Source organism: Antedon mediterranea, chromosome 2 (genome assembly GCF_964355755.1).
Source record: "Antedon mediterranea chromosome 2, ecAntMedi1.1, whole genome shotgun sequence".
In the NCBI taxonomy this organism is placed as follows: domain Eukaryota; kingdom Metazoa; phylum Echinodermata; class Crinoidea; order Comatulida; family Antedonidae; genus Antedon; species Antedon mediterranea.
The window spans coordinates 39,436,614-39,450,393 of record NC_092671.1 but is presented as its reverse complement, the minus strand read 5'-3'; the positions used below and the strand labels follow the sequence as shown (position 1 = coordinate 39,450,393).

General features: G+C 34.6%; 2 protein-coding genes across 2 annotated transcripts; one reads left to right on the top strand and one right to left on the bottom strand.

Annotated features, from left to right (window-relative positions):
• Nucleotides 1-203: 203 nt before the first annotated feature.
• LOC140041084 (sodium-dependent phosphate transport protein 2B-like) lies at nt 204-7,502 on the bottom strand. The gene is made up of 6 exons (XM_072087469.1): nt 7,370-7,502; nt 5,745-5,937; nt 4,732-5,004; nt 3,945-4,255; nt 3,140-3,371; nt 204-2,692 (listed from the first exon to the last, which is right to left on the bottom strand). The coding sequence occupies exons 1-6, from the start codon at nt 7,403-7,405 to the stop codon at nt 1,725-1,727; spliced, it is 2,013 nt and encodes a 670-aa protein (XP_071943570.1). The 5' UTR covers nt 7,406-7,502; the 3' UTR covers nt 204-1,724.
• A 2,287-nt stretch (nt 7,503-9,789) lies between these two features.
• On the top strand, nt 9,790-13,766 carry LOC140041083 (melanoregulin-like). The gene is made up of 5 exons (XM_072087468.1): nt 9,790-9,935; nt 10,368-10,542; nt 11,300-11,390; nt 13,006-13,172; nt 13,636-13,766. The coding sequence occupies exons 1-5, from the start codon at nt 9,865-9,867 to the stop codon at nt 13,720-13,722; spliced, it is 591 nt and encodes a 196-aa protein (XP_071943569.1). The 5' UTR covers nt 9,790-9,864; the 3' UTR covers nt 13,723-13,766.
• Nucleotides 13,767-13,780: the final 14 nt, after the last annotated feature.

Below are 13,780 nucleotides of genomic sequence, written 5' to 3'. Positions count from 1 at the left end.
ATTTCTTAAATTCTAAATTTTTTTAGAAGCGAGTGCTTTATTAATTAAGTAAGTGTTAAATCGGTTCTACTGGAAAACAAATAACCACTTGTCCACATTTTGATGCCGATTTTCCTCCGAATGAATACCTGTGATTTGGACCCTCTTCTAAAGAGATCAATTCCACAAAGCACACTCTGAACATTACATCTGATTACTTTTATTACCATTCTTTGGTTAACAATATTTAAAATCGAAAAAATATAAAAGTCAATTAAGTACGCGTAAGCATAGAGATATTATAGTTCACTATAATATCTCTATGGTAAGTTTCTATAAAAAATAAGCTGCTATAATACAATGATTCAGACTACAAGTCAACACAACTGAACAGGATTGTTTGATTCTTCCTCAGGCGGCATAGTTATATTTACAGGTTCGGTTTTTTGTTTTGTTTAAATACCTATTAATATTTTCACGCTGCTGCTCTAGCCCGCTACGTCCCATTAGGACTACTCAATCAGAAGCTAAAGCAAGCAGCAGTTATAGTTCTAAGGACAGACAGTTTTGTGAAAATGGAAACTCCACTATAATTTATTGATTCCAGCTGCTACAGTAGACCCAAAAAACGTCTGGGAAAGAGTCTATTAGGACATGTCATGCTAAAATTAAAAATCCCTAAGCATTTCTGGTATATTCACTGTCAGATATTCATTGAATTATTATCGAAACAGTCCATTAAAGTTTGTGTTTGTAATAGGATACTTCACAATTGAAATATCTAGGGTGATGAAGTGACCCCCAGATTTGACCTTAGCAATAAAATTAACTAAAGTGACAGAAATTGAGTATTCACTTCTGTAACAAAAAAATAATATTTATTCACATATAAAAAAAGAAAAGAAACCCAAAAACCATTGTCTGACAGACAATTTAAGTATTTGTTGCTTTAAATTACATTTTTTTCAGGTAAAACAATAAAATGACACATTCAAAAACATTTGAAATAAAAAATATTTTTCAATAAGCGAGCAGCGTTTTTTGTAAGAAATATTTCTTGTTTATCTATAACATTTTAACAAATAGAAACATCTGGTTTGTCCAGCAAAAGTTACTGAAATTAAATACTGTAAACGCCGAGTAGGCCTAATAATAAATCACCGAGACTCGACCTCGGGTTCTATCTCTTCTTAATAAGCAACTCCCTCTACATTTTACATAGACTTTAAGGAACGTTTGTCGCCCTCAGTACTCAGCACATAAGAAACTCAATAAGATTTTTAAGGGTCTATCTTTAGGTATTTGGAATTGGAATAGCCATTTTACCGCATTGAATATTATAGCTTTTTACAATAAAGAGAACAAGATTATCAGAGGAGGGAGCCCTCTACAGCCCAGTTAACATACAGCTAGTTGGATTGCATACAAAAATAATAAATTGTTTTTCTACTTCTTGTAGGTAAATCTGGTTCTGTTCTATTGTCGGCCCATTGTCGGTGAATTTGTAGGCCTAAACATCTATAGTATTACTATTATAATGCATCATTGCTAAATATACGTCCCACTACTTACGATATGTCATAACATTGTTACTGTACAAAAACAGCTGCGCTCGAAATAAACATAACCAACTTTGGACAATTGGTATCTATCATGAAGCTGTAGGTATTTACAATTCATTTATAGCGAAAAAAGTCAATTTAGTTTTTAAAATAAGTTCGTATCTGAATTGACAACGTCATCAATTACATAGTACGCGTTCGTTTCGCCTGTTTGGATGCTTTCTGGTTGGGAAGCGTCAGGTATGCTTTATTGGAGGCGCGATGGTAGCTAGCACGAATCATAGAATGCCTGTAAGACACAGGAGGGTTGGCGATCTTAGAAACATAATCACCCGTCACACATCGGCAGAAATGGCACATTGCAAATAGGCGTGATAGGATCGAATCTAACGGATCCAATGAACGCATAAACAACGGCAGGAACTCCCAATCTCGTAACTTTTCTGGTAAAAACCGTGGACACTTATCCTGCATGATGTTGATGATGACGATAACGGCAGCGAAAATTAACAGCGGTAATCCGATTCCGATGAATGCACCGGTTCCCGCCAGCGACAACAGGAACACAAAACCAGGCAAAATGAAGAACATTAATATGAGATAAAAAATGGCGAACCAGCGGTAATCCGCCGTTGTGTTTCCTAAACACTTTGCCATGTAAATCGGCAGTCTGCGCATGATCGGTATTGGATACCAGAGCAATATTGCAGAAATGTTAAACAGTAAATGACAGAGTGCGATCTGTAACGAGTTACTGAAATTGCCGCCTGTACTGGCTAACGCGGCAAGTAAACCGGTTGCCGTGGTACCAATGTTTGACCCTAAGGTCAATGGATACATCCTCTCCAGTGTTATCACTCCCATACCAACCAGTGGTGTCATGGCGGATGTAAACACAGAACTGCTTTGGACAATGAACGTCATACCAGCACCAACCAAAATTGTGAAGTAGCCCGTTAGAAAAGACAGTCGTCCTGGAAAATCTGCATTCAAGGTGTTTTTGATTACAGACGCCATTTTGCCTTGTAGTACAGAATTTAAGGTTTTGACGAGGATCACCAGGCAAATGCAAAGCATTAACAACGAAACACAGAGAAGAATTGCACCGATAGCTGTTTCTGATAGGCCAGTGTCAGCGAACAAGTATTTACCTAGAATAAAATAGAGTAAAACAGATCAGTCACATGCAAGCAGCGCAAGAAGAATTTGCAAGTGAGTGGCCGAGCGGTTAAGACAGTTAAGTGGAACCGCAATACGGCGTAACCATAACATCGGCAAGTTATCGAGACTCACTCGCTCCATGGTTCTGGTGTTAGAACGAGTCTTCTCGGATAAGGACTATAAACCATAAAGTCCAGTGTACACATCTAGCTCATGTGCACTTAAAAAAAACCAGTGCATCTTTCGAGAAACTGGGCCCTCTGGAAAACTGAAGAGGGGCTACCCAGTATAACGAATAAATAACAACTTCGCTTCCCACCCGAAAACAACATTTTTTTGCAAATATTCTCAACTTTCAAGTCAAGTTGTTGGCAGAAAAGTACTATCTAATAAAATAGAAATATTTATATAGCTGTTAACTGTCGATGACAACTTACATTTTTCAACTCCAACTTTCTCAAACGTTGTTTCAGACCGTGTTATGTTCACTTGGTAGGTCGAGTTCACCAGCTGTCCAAAATAGTTATAGTTGTTCTCCGTAACAGTCGCCAATTTGGTAACGTTTTTTAGTACAGCAACCTCTTCTTTCTTGCACCAGATTTTCAGGAGAGATGAGTTATCAGCCTGCACCTCACCGGTAGAGATTTTACTGATGACTTTGGTATCAACCTGCCAATAGAGAGTTATGTTTAACTGAATGTATTCAATTCCAGTTTCTTTTATTTCGGAAATTTCATCCCTATCCAACAAACGTACAAACAGAAAAAGAAAAAAGAAAATTCGCAAACTCTAAGCTTAAATATATAGGATACTTCTCTATCTACAATACATATTTTAGTTATGAAGCATATATGTTTGGAAACACAAGCAACAAGAATATTACAACTATTCAACATACGTTGCATAAAACCATGGATAGATTTTCGCATTACTCATTAAAGAAGGGACACCATGTTCAATAAACATCATACTGGCACTACTGCTTCTAGAGACATTCAGTATACGGCGTAGTATTACACCAGTATTTTATATCATCATCATTACTATAGTTTGTGTAAAACGTAATTTTTAAAGAATCTTCATAATTTGTATTATCACTATCATGATCAATATCTTCATCAATATCATCAGCTATTATTATTGACTCATTTGATCATTTTTATCACAGCATTACCATACATTTCGTCGTCATTATCTGATATTTTATCATTTGAAAATGAAGAAGAAAATGAAAATATAAACCTGTACTATCTTTTTTGCAAATGGTTTTGTAAGAACTTTCAACAGTTCGATTTTAGCATTTTCGTTGGAGTGTATATTGAAGGACTTGACAATAATACTAGTTAATCTATATAGGTATCCAGTGATGACTTCCAGGGGAAGTAAGATCCCTACAGCCAGCCAGTTGAACATATCGTGCACGGTGGCCCCGCCGAAGGCACGTCGGAACTGATTTCGGTCGCCCGATTGTGCGAGTGATACGATGGTATTGGTCACTGACGTTCCAATATTAGCACCCATAATAATGAAGATTGCTGGCTGCACCTGTAACACTGAACGGAAAACAATATGTAAACAGAATTTGTGTTATTACATTCTTTAACAAAATCTACGGTCGTTTTATCATAATCTACACTAGCAAACGTTACCAAACCTTCAAAGTTTACGACTGTTTGAAGACGATCGTTAAAACTAAAATTCTCTATTGCTAAAGGCTGTCATTTTTGCAGAAGCAATTGGCCTTACTTTTGAAAACTAGTTTTCTACAGTTTGTGGAAGTTTATCTAGCAAACTTTTGCTCAATTTTGCAAACTATAGTTTACTAGAGTAGGCTTATACCACGTTTATTCTTTTCAGTGTGCTCAGTGTGGTGTAGTGTTAACTTGAAGAGACAATGTTGAAGAGAAATAATAAAATATGTTGAAATGTTGAAATTTTCAAAGTGTTGAGAGTGTTAAGATTGAACAATGACGTGAAGGAGTGGAGATTGAGCCAGAATGTTTATTTTGTGTTATCGTATAGTACTTACATCCAGCAGCAACCATAGACACGGTAATAGACGTAGATGTTGATGAGCTCTGTACCAGTACAGTCACCAGAATACCTAACATGAGTCCACATACAGGGTTATTCAGAAGCTCGTTGTGAGACAAGGCTTCACCAGCAGCCTTGCCTCCAAGCAGTCTGAACGCAGAGCTCATAAGATCCAGGGAACAGATAAAGAAGTAAAGCAGGGTGATGATCAAGATCGGCTTAAGGAACCACAGTGTCACTCGTAGCGCTTTGCCTTTTCTATCCAACTCTGAAGAAAAAGAAATATTTAACTCTTTTTCTAAATTTATTGTCTCAAATGTGCTCCATTAAACTCTGTCTACACTATCAAACTTTATGTGACAAAAAAAATGTGCTCATATATGGACACGATGTCATATCTAACACATTTGGGCATATCACTGCCATATTTGACAACATCACACTTGTCTTGTCAAACTAGTTTAGCTTTACAAGCTAGAAATATTATAGTCGTAACATTCATATTTGAAATCAATATTAGTTCCCATGTTTACTGAATATAACGATAAACACTATTTCCCCCTCTAATCAGATTTTCACTGATTCACAAGGGATTGTGGGGAAACGACTAAGAGAAAACACCCCATTATAAATTGGCAACTTATTACTTATATTATCAGCAACTAGTTGAAATGATACATCTGTGTACATGAATAAAAAACTCCGACTCAAAGTCACGTGGTATGCCTACAAATCAATAATGTATGTTTGTATGCCAAAGGCTTATCTCTAACACATGGCATTATTCAACAATTTCTTAAATAATTTCAATATGAGAGATTGTTATATTTCAAATTCAACTCTATTTTTAAATCTTGTTATGTGCAAAAAATCGTGTGACAATATTAAACAGTGTGGAGCAGCGAGAATTAACCTGATATCGGAAATTGAAATTACCGTATTGAGAACTTATTACGACCTATTTTGGTTTCATAGATAGGTTAAAGATCTTTAGCATTCATTTTATACCTGACCATGGCGTGGTTGTATTTTCAATATCTGCAACTGTCCAGGGGTCAATGACTTCTTCCTCCACTGTGGTTAGATGTTCTTTCTCTTTTACTCCATCCTGTATTTTTTCACCACCATTCAGGTTTTCCATCGGGACCACAACATGCCTCGAGTGACCATTTCGCATAGGAACTTTCGTTCCATTTATGACCTGCGAAAGATTGAAAATAGATAGGTTTAACATTTTTTTCTTCGTTTTATGTAAATAATTGCAGGTTTTTGCATCATGATTCATCACTCTTTCTTGAGTTATCTTTAAAGTGTTGCTTGTTTCAATATTTAGGTTTATAAATGTATTGGCTGTAATTGATCTAAAATAAAGCCCAAGCGTAATGTGACTAATGGTTTGGAATAATTGTTCCGTTTGTCTCAGCACAGAGGAAAGACATAAATACATTTGTTTATATTTCTTATTTCTTAAGGACGTCCCCTTAATAATGAGTAAAACCTTGACAATAGCCAGCTTTTCAAAGAAAATAGTACCATAACGATTTCAAGGAGTTATCCGGCATGGTGCGGATAACTAATTAAGATACTGAACGAAGGACAATAATATTAGGCCTACTGTTAATAAATTGTCTACATGGGCATGCAAGTGTTTTCACGATGTTCAATTCGCCAATATTAAAATTGAACAAAAACGGCATGGGATGAAATCAAATAACTCCATGTAAAATAAAACATAACTACAAGTTTTGCCAATCAAAATAAAACTTATTGTTATTACGTTTCTTTTGTCTTGTAGTAATATTACGGAAATACAATTATTTATTGTTAATTGAAAGAAACCGTTTTTTTTTCTGATTAACGGAAATGCAACTTATCCTCTGCAGCAGCAATGGTTGAATATACTTGGCAAACACTACAATCAATTAAGCAAATTAGCCCTATCACCTTTTTCGTAACCGCTAGCAGGAAATACAATTAAAATGGATGATATCAATAAGAACTATCTTTGGCCTAAACTATACATTCAGCCACTGCTTTCATTTTATGCATTTTATTTAACAGATATCAAAATCAAAAATAGTTCTTAATATCTTGTTAATAAGTAACGTACGGCAGATTGCGAAAGACATTCTGCAAAATATTAGAGATTTTATAGATTAACATTAGCTAAATCGAAACCAGATGAAAAGGTTTTCACCACATTAGCTGTACAAAATTTTTGAATAAAAAGTAAAATAAGCATCATTACCGTGGGTAAATACGAATCCACGTGTCATTTTGTCAGACACATTTTGGCATTACATATCACTAGGCCTAATTATAGACAATTTTCATTTACATTTAACTTTGCATCTATAACTTTTTCGATTAAACCAATATAGGCCTCCTATTGACAAAAGTATAGCTTATGATAATTGAATGTTTAACTACTGTGGAGTTTTGCTTCTGGAGCAAAATATCTGACCAAATACTGACGGAAAAACATTACAGAGATAACGTACGGTACGAGCAATGAATTCATGCAGTTTACATCAAAAACATACCGTATTTCTGCCGTAACTTATAAGTGTTGTTCTTTTATGGACTTATTGCACATTTTCTGATCTGAAATTAAATAACAAAAAAAGAATTACCAAATTGAGCTCATCCTCCGATCTTGTTGTTGGCATCTTGTAAGTCCAAAAACGAAGCAATGTAAAGTTTAAAAAAATATGGAAGAAAAATATTACTCTGCCTGCAGAGATGTTACAACAGTCTAAGATGTATCCTGGCCAAACCAGCAATGTCAGGTTCTAAAACAACGCACGGAAACGTTCGTTATAGAGTCACGTGATAACGACGAGCAGTTTGCAGAAGTACTGTAGTGCCAAGAAATGTAGAAAAGTTGAGGTTGGAAAATAAAAAAAGTTAAAATTCATTTAAATTGACCCAGAAAAAATGTAGTTTTGTGATCATCAAGGTTCTTTAACTTGAAGAAATTTCGAACAATATACCTTACTAACATTTATTCATATGTTGATGAAAAAGAAATGTATTTTATTGTTTAGGTTCAGTAACAAAATAGAAGAAGAACATTAATTTCATAAATTATTTGATGTTTCACTTGCATACTGCAACAACACAACATTTGCTAAATAAAAAAAAATATAAACAAAAGTGTAACTTGTTAAAGCCTGTTGTTCTTTGTCTACACCTGCAATGTCTACACTACTGAAGTACAACTCTAGTGACGCAATTATTGCAAGTATTCAGGAATCAGATAATTATGAGGATTAACTTATGTCTAAAAATAACACCTAGGTTATGGATACTGAATGAGTATGCCTCGTGTATACATCCCTTGATTTTCACGGATTCACTGACCATTTTGCAGATTTTGTTTTATAATATTCTCAGGGTTAGGAGATCCTCCCGCGGCTGATGACTCATCGTCTGAGTGCGTTCCAATCCAACATCAGCAGTTTCCTGCCGGAACTTTACAAATTATAGTCTGACTAAGCATCACTTGTGTCACAGCAGAGAATAGAAGTCACGTGCTCGGAGAATTCTTCTCACAACAGTGACACCAAAAGAGCCGTATAATACTGCAGATTATCGTAACCAATACGCGACGAGTTAGATGTGTCCAAATCTTGTTTCCACATGCAGCAACGCATTGACGTACGCACGCATCCTAAAGCGTTGTTCACACTCTAGAGACGAAACACACGGACGAACGCACAACGCAAGCTATGTGACCATGACAAGCCACTGTTTGAATAGTCCATCGCTTGTGATTGGTCAAATCACTCACGTTTGCCTGACGCAAACGCATGAACGTATGTCGCACACCCAACGCAAGGAAGTTGACCAATTACAATTAAGCTACGGAACATTTGAACTTCAGTGTCACTGCTGACGAATGGAAACATATCATCAATGCTTACAAGGGACTAATACGATTCCATCGGGATTGGGTTCATATTTTGGTCAAAAAAACAATTAAAATGCTTGGGATATAACCTTAAATTAGAACAAATGAATGTTTTGTGTTAAAACTTTTTTAACAAGTTTAAATTGTTAGGTCAACAACCCGGTGACTTCTCGCTTAGTTAAAAAAAATCAAAAATTAAGTTTGAAATCACTGCTTGTACCGCGTGCTTTGCCTCCAAACACAGGAAGCTTAATTAACCCATTCTGTGTCTTAATTTTTAGCCGGAACCACGCCCCCAAAATTAAGTATCCGTCACATTAGCATGAGTGTTTCAAAGGCACCGATATTCGTCATTATTATTGTTCTTTTAAATTAGAAGATTACGCAATTTTAGTACAAAGGGAAATCAATGTATACCTTAATTTCCACCATGAGACATATTTACCCAAACATTCAGAATCTACCGACACTCTATTGTAACAAGAAAATAGTTAAAATGAAAGGAATAAAACATGGTAACAACAATATGACGGGAGGAATTCCATAACAGATAAAGAGAGTTGAAATCTGTAGCTATAGCTTGTGTATTGGCTGTCATACCATTTTCCCTCCATGGCCATTTCTTAAGCTCTGTCTACACTATCAAACTTTATGTTACATAAAGATGTGATGTGTCCATATTATGGACATGATGATGTCACTACCATATTTGGGCATGTCACTACCATATTTGGGCACATCACACTTTTTTGTCAAACTAGTTTGATAGTGTAGACAGAGCTTTGTCTACTTTGATGTTTCATGTGTACGAGTTTGTTTAAGGTTTCAACATGCACAAATATGAAGTATAGTGCCATTTGTAATATACGTATTAAACTAATGACCAGTACTAATTAAGTGTGCTTATAACTAATTAAGTGTTCCTTTTCAATTTTGTATATGAACACATCATTTTAGACAGCTCAGACATGTGCATTGTTAATAATAATTATGTACAGCCCTTAATACAATTAACACAAACAATACACTGTATTGTTATCGTGATTCAACCTACTACCATCAAAACAAAGTTGGTATTTAAAATATGATATACTGCAGCGTGACGTAGTATTTTGGATTTTAGACTTGCTGGTACGAAAACCTAATGTTAGCGACAATGATGCTATTATTTGCATGTAAACCGATGGTTATATTTTAAAGTTAAAAACAACGAAGATGTTTACGGTAACTGGATGGTGTTGTCTTAAAGGAAAATCACACTCAACAGAGGCTACACCTTTATTATAGTAAGTATACAGTTGGAAGACCCGTCTCCTGTTTAAAATCTGTTTTCCATCAAATGGACTCGCTAGGACTATTTTTAGTTGATATCAATACCACAGTATCGTTGCGTAAATGTCTGGTATAGGAGGCCTAATATATACTAGTAGGTCTAGTGTTTGTACATTTTCACTTTAATTAAAATCCTATATGTCTATTTAATCAATAATTTGTTTTATCGATAAGATGACTAACTACCCATTGTAAAAATGTACATAGGCCTTCCCATGGATAAGGTAATAACATTGTAACCATAATAATTATGTGTGTGTGTGTTTATTGATGCAGCTTTGCCACATATATCGCCGACTAACAACCTATCGTGTACATAGGCCTTCCCATAGATAAAGTAATAACATCGTAACCAAAATAATATTTGTGTGTTTATTTTGATGCAGCTTTGGTACATATAAACCGGATGAAACGAAAGTGCTACAACAGCCTACCAGTGAATTAGAAAACGAAATCAACATATGGAGTATCCCGGATGATTATACGCACATAGAGGCAGACGATGACAGAGAATTATACGAATTGATACAGCAACACTCTGGTTTGCCGCCAGGTTCACCGGTAAATATACCATATTGATGAAATGTCACGATACAGAGCTTGTCGCGAAGTGGTGACAAAATAAATCATCTATCATGCGTATAAGTAAACGTTACGCACATTAAAGCTCTGTCTACACTATCAAACTAGTTTCACAAAAAAGTGTAAAGTGCCAAAATATGGTAGTAATATGCTCAGATATGGTAGTGCTATGACATCATCATGTTCATATACATATATTTTGTCACATAAAGTTTGATAGTGTAGACTATTGCTTTTAAAATGCCACTTTCAAAGTAATAATTTCTTCGGCTTTGGTTTAAAATCATGCTCGGTATTCTGACGTATTTCTAAATATTCATACTATCACAGCAGCACGACTGTAGTAGGTCTATTGTATTTCCCGCCTACATCCGGGGCTTGACATACTACTGTGTTATGCTTATCTTACAATTTAATATATTATACTAAAGCTCTGTCTACACTACCAAACTAGTTTGACAAAAACGTGTGATGTGCCCGAATATGGTAGTGATATGCCCAAATATGATACCGTAGTGATATGACATTATCGTGTCCATGGGTAAACATCATCACAAGTTTGATAGTGTACACAGAGCTTAAGCCTATTAATAATATTGCTATGTTGGGTACGAACTTAACTATATTATATTATGATAGGGCCTATAAGCCTCAGTTAATGTATTTTAATGTTGCTGGTTGGAAAGCATGCTTGATAATATATAATATTAATACTGAATTACAATTATCTTTTTAGCAATATAGTGACGTAGAAGCAAAAATAAATTCAATTCGTGCCATCAGAAAAGAAACACAAAAACGATGGAAAGCAGTGCTGCAGTTATTAGGTATGTGCAGAGACGGTGACGTCATTGTTATGTAGGTAATTTGGGATAGGGATGAGTTCTACTGTCCTATCTACTAAATAACTACAATCATAGTCTTTTTATTGTTTATAAATATATGTTGTTGTTATATGTAAGTGTTTATAATGCAATACTCATTTTATTTAGATTAAAAAAGATCCTAATAGAAATAAGCTAATAAGCTGTTTGGGCTATCCTGGAAAATCTTTTATAAATGTATTTATTCGTAATGTCATTATTTTTATTTTTATTTTATATATTTAGGCAAATTGCCAAGGATAACCATAAGCAAATTCAATCACTATCCTTCTTAAAGGTGGCAATCCGTTCACGAGACAAACATATACACACAATGCTCTACATAAACAAAGTCTTTATTACAAGTCTTTGGGAGTGGAGTTGTAAATTGTCATTAGAAAAAATCCTGACATATGACAGGACTTGAACCCAGGACCCTTGGATTGGCAGCCAAGCATCATAACCACCAGGCCACAACTCCACTCCAACTCCAACTCTATTAAATTATGTCATCCTTTATATATATTTTATGATGATTTTCCAAATCAAATCAAGTAAAAATATGCAAAAATAAAAATATGCAAAAATAAAAATCATTGGATTAATGTACATATGGTGCTTTAACTAGTATATCTCACATTGTTATGAACAATTATTCACGAGTAACAATATGTAAAATAAGTCCTATTATATTAGTCAAGTGATTATGTTATGTGAATATTCCTTAATTCATCAGGCATTTTGCGTAACTTGAACTTGGCTATTCCATACAATAGGAGGGTACTTTACTGTGAACTTTATCCTTATTACAATAGAACATGTATAAAGAACAAACATAGAAATTAAGAGTGACTTTGTTGTGGAACTACTAACGTTATGAATACCTTATGAACGTTACTAACGTTACTAACGTTATGAATACCTTATGAACGTTACTAACGTTACTAACGTTATGAATACCTTGGTATAGTAATTATATGCGTACAGTTATTTCATCAAACGTTGCAGAATTGACATTCACATTACAAACAATGACGTAATCCATTTGAATTATCATTTTAGCGACATTGTGCATATATCATTCAATGTAATGAATAATACAGGTACAAGGCGTGTTAAGGGATCGTACATATAAATAAACACGGATTTATTTCACTATAATAATTTTAGGCAATAAATACAAGCATAGTTAACGTTAACAACACATTATTACCGTTTACAAATAGACTATCGTTGGCATACTCAATTCCCTACTCTTTGAGTCGGGACTTTATATTGTCTTTTTACTCGACAATATGTGTTTTAATCAGCTATTTTGGAGGAGAGGTGGTAAAATTTATTGTCTTTTTTAATGTCAGTCCAACAAACAGTCGACGTTTCGATTTTTGTCTCTAAGTAATATACGTATGAAACGGCATATGTGCCAAAACATTGTTACTAATATTAGGTCAAAAGTTTTGAGATGCAAAATTTCGTTACGATGCGATCGTTTATTTTGTTTAATGATAACCGTAGTGGCATATACCAATTTTAATGCAATCTATTTAACATTAATGTTAATTTTCTTCTAAACTTATAGGCTTCTCAAAAAGTGTTGAAGATTTGGTATCAGTAACCGGCCTGGCTACATCAGCCATGCGTGAGGGTATATCGCATGAGACATATATACTGTTCCATGAACTCGAAGACGAAACTGCAATATTTACTGAAGGAAATAGCCAACCGGATCGATACCTAATAGTAATGGTAAGTAAAAGCACTGATTGCGAACTTGGCTAATAGTACTGAGTAGTAAAACAATAAAGCTCTGTCTACACTATCAAACAAGTTTGATAAAAAAAAAAGGTGTGATGTGCCCAAATATGGTAGTGATATGCTTAAATATGGTAGTGACATGACATCATCATGTCCATATATGGGCACATCGCATTTTTTTTGTCACACATTAGTTAGTGTAGACAGAGCTTAAGTTTGGTTTACATTGGATGTTTGTCCGGTTATAGAGACGTTTGCCTTCTTTTAATGTGTCCATTTTGTGTTATCAAACTTTTTCGATTGTGATTTGTGATACACAAAAGCAACGATTGACTTTCAAACCAAGAATAATATAGGCTTATATTTCTAAATTTGCGCATACACAGTGCATATCTTTAAAATATAGTTCATTAGCTATGAGACAAAACTTCTAATTGAATGTTACTTTTTACAGAATCGTTTGGTAGATCTTGATATTGGCAAAGACTTTGTAAAAATGGCAAAAAGAAGTTTTCCAAGAAGGCATTTACCGAAGAAGTGATTTCATTACTATATTATATTACAAAAGGCTTTAAAATAACAAACTAAAATTTTCGCTA